The 7,500-nt window shown below is 35.5% G+C and overlaps 1 protein-coding gene across 2 annotated transcripts; it reads left to right on the top strand.

Moving 5' to 3' along the window:
• Window positions 1-5: 5 nt before the first annotated feature.
• On the top strand, window positions 6-1,092 carry LOC122242480 (uncharacterized). Of its 2 annotated transcripts, XM_086532975.1 has the most exons (3): window positions 6-161; window positions 308-566; window positions 609-1,092. In XM_086532975.1, the coding sequence occupies exons 1-3, from the start codon at window positions 159-161 to the stop codon at window positions 887-889; spliced, it is 543 nt and encodes a 180-aa protein (XP_086389101.1). In that variant the 5' UTR covers window positions 6-158; the 3' UTR covers window positions 890-1,092. The 2 variants fall into 2 exon arrangements, with proteins under 2 accessions (XP_086389101.1, XP_042855711.1); XM_042999777.2 differs by having other exon boundaries at window positions 308-1,092.
• Window positions 1,093-7,500: the final 6,408 nt, after the last annotated feature.

The raw sequence follows: 7,500 nt of genomic DNA, 5'->3' as shown, positions 1-7,500 counted from the left end.
TAGTTCTCCCTCTATGTAGATGGCGCAGTTATCTCTTCTGACGTCATGGGATCCTCTGACCTTGAAGGACCTCTATATATAAAGGTAATCTTCTCTCTCCTCCCAGTGCCGGAATTGCCTTCCTCCGCTGAGAACGTCCAACCCTGCGAAGTGTTGCCATGGTAAAGGGACTAACAAGCTTTTTGTGAATTACTCACATACGGTTATATATCACAACGTAATGAGAGAAAGCATAGCAGTGTCTCTTTTCTTTTCTTTTTTTTATTTGGGATTTCCTAAACAAAGTGGACATTTTTTTGCATTCCAGATGTTGAAGGTGATATTGCTGTGCCTGGCGGTGGCATCTGCCGTCGCACAGAGTAACAACAGCACCGGTAACCAGGGGAACACGCGCATCTTTGGTCTGGGTAACCTCATCAGCGGCTTAACCGGGAACAGACCCAACAGACCTAACAGACCTAACAGACCGTTCAATGGAGGCTTCAACAGCGGTTTTAACAGTGGTTTCAACCCAGGATTCAACCAGGGATTTAACCAGGGTGGCTTCAACCAAGGATTTAACCCAGGCTTCAACCAGGGATTTAATCAGGGAGGCTTCAACCAAGGAGGCTTCAACCAGGGAGGCTTCAGTCAGCTCGGTAACCTTGTTGGCGGACTCGCTGCGGGCTTCCTCGGAGGCCGACCCAACGGCTTCCGACCTCCCTTCAACGGAGGCTTCAACCAGTTCAAGCCAGGTCAGTGCCCCGCGGTGCGACCTCAGTGCCCGAACACGAGGTTTGGCGGACCTCAGGTTTGCTCCAGTGACTTCAGCTGCGGCGGTTCGGACAAGTGCTGCTTCGACACGTGTCTTCGGGAACGCGTGTGTAAACCCATCTCGAACTTTGGTTAGTGATTCTTTTGATGAATGTGTGTTTTGTGTGTGGATGTGTTTGTAAATGCAGTTTTATGTATTTAAAAACACTTGCATGAATGTGTTGTTTGTTTTCATTTCTATGTTGATTGTGTGTGTGTGTTTGCATAGCTCTTAGTGCTCTATTCTGTACTCTGAGGATGCGTGTTCTTGTATTTTCTTTAATAAAAGAGATGACTTTATTATTTGGCGTTCTTATTCCCACCGGAAGTAAATCCAAATTTGAAATATTCTACACAAAAAAGAAGAAAAATGAAACTGCCCGGCATTGCAACAGGAAATAATGAGAAAGGGAAGGTTTAAAATGTCGAAATATGGCAATGAAATAAACAGTAGATAATATACGAGAGAAGGAGAAAACATTTTAATATTTGAAGAGGGAACTTGCAATTTGTAAGCTGTTTTTCATATATATATTAGTTTATCCTAAATATGATTAAGAGAAAACGGAGTACTTCTTCATAAAGGAATTGTTTTATATTTTTCTATTTTATTTAAATTTCTTATCATCTATCTATCTTTTCATTGCATATTTACCAGTCTTCATATATTGATTTTGTACTTTATGAAAATAAATAAAAGCGATATTATGGATGATAAATGAACATTTACGAAAATAGATAGCAGGTTCAACTGTATATTCATTTATTCCCAGATAATTTGGTTGAAACATCAAATAACGCTTTTGTTGCTATATTTGAATACTCTTATTGACTAGGTTTGCATAATTACTTTTTTCTTTCATTTTCTATCCATCTAGCGACGTTTGGTTACAATTGGAATATATATATATATATATATATATATATATATAATATATATATATATAATATATATATATACATATATATATATATATATATAATATATATATATATATATATATATATATATATATATATATATATATATATATATATATAGAGAGAGAGAGAGAGAGAGAGAGAGAGAGAGAGAGAGAGAGAGAGAGAGAGAGAGAGAGAGAGAGAGAGAGAGAGAGAGAGAGAGAGAGAGAGATTATTTCATTTAGCAACCTTACTTATAGATGTGAGTATAGCGATTTATAGTTGGATAGGTTTGGCTACCTTACAATTTCTGCCTAAAGAGAAACAGAATGGTAATAGGAATAGTAAGATATACATCAATCCTCTTTTAACCTTATTATCAGTTAAAAAGATAATTAGCATGAGCCAAAGACACAAGACATGCAGGGAGTTAGAATCAATCCTGTTATTTGGTTCATTTTTTCTTTTCCGTTTGAGATATCAGCTGTTTCCTGTCCTTTTGCAGGAGGGGCCTGGTTAGGGGCCCAAGCGGGCTAACTAACTTCGATGGTTTATGGCGGTTTACCTGAGTCTTTACGCAATGGTTTGAATGCATTTCCTTCCCCCTCTCTCTCTCTATCTATCTATCTATCTATCTCTCTCGCTCTCTTTCACTCTCTGTCTCTCTTTCTCTCTCTCTCTCTCTCTCTCTCTCTCTCTCTCTCTCTCTCTCTCTCTCTCTCTCTCTCTCTCTCTCTCTCTCTCTCTCTCTCTCTCTCTCTCTCTCTCTCTCTCTCTCTCTCTCTCTCTCACTCTCACTTTCACTCTCACGCTCACGTTCACTCTCACTCTCACACGCTCACTCTCTCCAGCTCTCTCTCTCTCCACATACCGCTCCATCCCAACATAAAGCAATCATGATTCGTTTTCATTATCATATTTATCTTTTACGATATTCATCGACAGTCTCGTCCTTTTAGATATTTCAAATTGTTAATCGACAGACAGACGACGCCGAAACAGGAAACAAGTGACAGACGTCGAGCGTGTGGCTGACTTTGCTCCGAGAGAATGCGCTTCCGGAACTCAAAAACTGAAACAAAAGTAAGGGGAATTTAGGACGTTGTAAAATAAGTTATTGGTGTATTGTGGAATTAAATACTTTATAAGGTTGGAGTGAGAGGAGTAGAATCCGTTTTAAGGTCGGAATTAACGGTATTATGGAATTGAATCTGATATGACGTGGAAAATATTTCAAAACAAAACATAGATTCAAATAGTTAGCAGATAAGAAATTTAGAAATGGAATTAATGAAATTAGAATTAAAGAAAGATTTCATTGGAAAGTCATGATAGATCACTCATGAAAGAATAGAAAAATGTGTAAATATAAATCGTTCTAAACTAAAGACAGAAGTTGGAGAGGGAGAGAGAGTAGGAGATTTATAGATAGAGAGATAAAGGAGAGAGGTAGAGAGCAAAACATAATGGGAGAGAAGAAAGTAAGTGAATCAAAATATTTATACAATATACACATACAAACATAAATGTAGAGAGAAAGAGCGAAATTAAGGATGGGAGGAAAGTAAATATGGATAATAATACATTACGGACACATTATAATTACGAGAAAGACAATATCTATGAAATCAATAGACAATAATAGTAATGATGATAATTCCTTCGTGAACAGTAATGATATTGATAACAATAATGGTAGCACTGACAGCGATAATGATGATAATGATAATCATTGTAATGATATAAAGCTCACTTGAAATCTAATTATTTGCATATTCATTTCGTGCACCAATAGGTATGGTAATTACCAGATATTGATGTGTGATGCTGCGTGTTATATGATGTCCAGTCTTTTGATATCCTTAATAATGTAATCATTATAATCATGTGATTGGATGACAATGTAATAATGGTGATACTCATGACAGGAAAACAATAATAACAACCACAGTGACAGTATTTGTGGTGGTGATTATGATGATGATATCAATAATGAGGATGATGACTATGACGACAATGATGATGATGATTATGATGAAAATAGTAATGATAATAACAATCATCATAATTATAGCAATAATGATAATGTTGATAATGTTTTTAATAATGATAATGATGATAACGTTTTCATTAATGATAATGGTAATAATGATAACAGTAATCATAATGATCATAACAATGATAATGATAGATATAATGATAATAATAATGATAACCATGGTAGCGATAAATGATAGATATGATAGTAATGATAATTATTATAAAGAGGATGATGATGATGATAACAAGAATGATTGTGATTATAATGATGATAACTCATTAATATTATTATCATTATCATTGTCATTGTCATTATCATTACTAGGATAATCTAGATTTGATTTATGATTAGTATTGTCATCATCATTATTGTTATTATCATTATCATTATCAAGGTTACTATCTTTATCGTTATTGTCATTAATACAATCAGTATTTTTATGGATGAATAAATGTATAAATATATATAAGGAAAATAAGAAGCACAAAAGTACCACTCACTCTGCCATTACCTCCTTTAATGATGGATGCGGCCTCGGTTGATGTGCGCATTTAGTACAATTATACATGATCATATGTTGGATATTTGTTCGTGATAATTTGCATTGCATTTGCCAAAACACAGGGAGGGTTGTATAATTTAGAATAGTTTACCCTAAAGTTTAATGTTTCTTAATAAAAGAAAATGTATTTTATAGAGTAACTATGCTAAATATACTATTATATGAGTGTTAGGCATTATAAAGTCAAGTCTAGATGATGAAAATGTTTTGCATTCATTTATTGTATTCAACAATGTACTTCTGCAAAATATATGTATGTATATATATGTATATATGTGTGTGTGCATATATATGTATATATATACATACATATATATATATATATATATATATATATATATATATATATATACATATATATGTGTGTGTGTGTGTGTGTGTGTGTGTGTGTGTGTGTGTGTGTGTGTGTGTGTGAGAGTGTGTGTGTATGCATATATATGTATATATATATTATATATATAAATATATGTGTATATATATATACATATATATATATATATATATATATATATAATATATATATATATATATATATATTATGTATATATATATATACATATATATATATATGCATACATATATACATATATGTATATGTATATGTATGTATGCATAATATATATATTATATATATATTATATATATATATATATATATATATATATATACATATATATATATTACATATATATATATATATATATATATATATATATATATATACATGTATATATATATATGTATGCATATATTCATGTATATATACACATACACACACATACACATACACATGTATGTGTGTGTGCTGTAACAGCCCTCTTTTATAGCCCTAGTCTAGGATTAATTAATATCAACTCACCCAAAATGAACGTTAATTAGTGATCTAATTTAGATGAGGATAAACTCCTTCAACAGAAAAATAGATTGATAACATGACGAGTTAAGGATATCCGTTTATACCTGTAGTTTTAATTACTGTGAAGAGGAATCGTGGTGAAAATGTGCTAATCATACCTTATTCTGTATACTAAATTACATAAAAACTCAGTACATACAAAAATAAATTGTCATACTCATGTCTCATGGCAATAATTCTTTCTGAAGATTTCTTTCTTCAGTCTTCTTTCTTCTTGAGCAGTCATGACCTGAGCATACGACTTGGAGTTCCGGCCTTAAAGCTCAGCCTTTGAAACCACTCCTGAGAATTGACTTTATTTTAGGAACGTGCAACAGAGAGTAATCAACAATATCACTGTCATTTTTGTGACATGACACTAAATTTACCATAGTTACAGATTCGTACATTGATAAGATTTGTCATAGTTACAGGTTCATAAGTTGATAATACTATTTAATATCATTTTAAGATTACATAAGCTGGTCGTGATTATTGGTCTGTCACGGCGATGTCATGACAGTGTCATGTCACAACACCATGACAGCGTTATGACAACGTGACGATTTGCAGAATTTCGAAATGTAATGGTTATTTTTGCCATTAAGACAAAGTGACGATGGGCGAGACACAATTACTCCCCCCCCCCCCCGTACCACCACGGGCGACCGCGGGATGGGATGATGAGACGGCCCCCAAAGCCCACAGTTGTGCGAATACCTGCGTGAGTCACATTCTGCAGCGCCCCCATTTCTATGCAACGGATCTCAGTGGTATGTTGGTGACAGATGAGAACGTGCGAAGATGGTGCTACTGTGTGAGCTGAGGTTGCAGACCATCCGTACCCAGATACTGCTTGCTCACTGTGCAAAAAGACGGACGAGGCGACCAGAAGGCAACGAAGGAAAAGCTTTTAGTGAGTGCATGGATAGCTAGGAGAACACTTTATGGTCAGTGGGAACACATGTTGCAGGAATTGACCGCCGAGGTCATTACGTCGTTACATGCAATGTATGCAGACATAAAATGTATTCTGAGCATACAAAAGGTCGGTAGAACGCTGGGGACACGCACAGGGTGACGTGGAAAACAGCACAAGACAGAGTGTGATATAGGAGATATAACAAATTCAGTATTTGAATGGCTCCACGATTGGGCTAATTTCTACCGGAGGACAGAGGGAGTGAGGCCATCGGAAGACCTGGCTCTTCTGCCGTGACATCGACTCCTGCAAGACAAATTCACCGAGGCCGGGGAATTCTGAAGCCGGAAGCCATACCCTCATGGCCTGTCTCAACCTGCAGGATAAGCAGACCACGAATACTGCACGTCACAGGTCACGATTCTTGTGCTTGACGTTCCGATTTCTGCCGAAGACGTTGCCAAGTAGATTCAGTCGCTGAAGAGCGATGGCGGGATTACATCAGGGTCTTTTTTATATTTGGCATTTAAAATTATTTTTATAGAGTTGTCCCTTACTCTTCTGAATGGTTAAAAGCGAAACTCTTTTTTGATAGTTGGGAAACGAATTGAGAATGGAGTTAGGAATTGTCGAAGCATTTATGTGATTTATTGCACGATATGAGTTTTTTTCAATGATTTTCAACCTTATCCACCTATACCGGGAGCAAGCTGTATACAGAAAGTACGTGGTTGTGCAGAACACATTTAAACATTCATAATTATTGCAGACTGTGATAAGTAAAGGAGGAAAAAGTCATATGTAATGTTCATCCACATCTCCCAGCCTTGCAACCTTGTGATGAGATGTTTACTCTTGTTAGTGTTGACGCAATTACCGGGATGTACACTTGTACAGCGCCAAGAAAGGCATCATTGATCCATTGGCTTTTGCTATGACTATTGGTGTGGAGTGAAGCTCTCTAATCTCTTGCATCTTATCCAGAGTTTATGTAAATGAGTTCATTAAAGGGAGAAAGGAAAATTACAAAGATATTTATATTTTGACATGGCTGCATGCATTAATTGTTTTGGGTGTCATTGGCGACTGCACAGTAATGGTTGCAAAATAAAAAAATGTATGGACTACGGTTTCGGCATTAATGATAGTATGATAACGTTTTCCATCTTCACTGGGATGATTCTAGGCCTAATCATTATCAATGACCTTGTAGTGAGATGGTGTGATATTCACATTCATCTTAATTACCCATTCACATGTGACGAATTCCCATTATCAACACTTAAGGCCTACGTAAGATGTCAAGACAAGGCTGCTCTTATACCCTCATTGTTGCACGGCTGTGAGAATTGGCAAATAAAAGAAAAACAAAGAAAAAAACTCAT

Source organism: Penaeus japonicus, unplaced genomic scaffold, assembly GCF_977035675.1.
Source record: "Penaeus japonicus unplaced genomic scaffold, GWHDUDI00000001_assembly GWHDUDI00000038, whole genome shotgun sequence".
In the NCBI taxonomy this organism is placed as follows: domain Eukaryota; kingdom Metazoa; phylum Arthropoda; class Malacostraca; order Decapoda; family Penaeidae; genus Penaeus; species Penaeus japonicus.
This window is presented reverse-complemented; position numbering and strand designations above follow the sequence as displayed.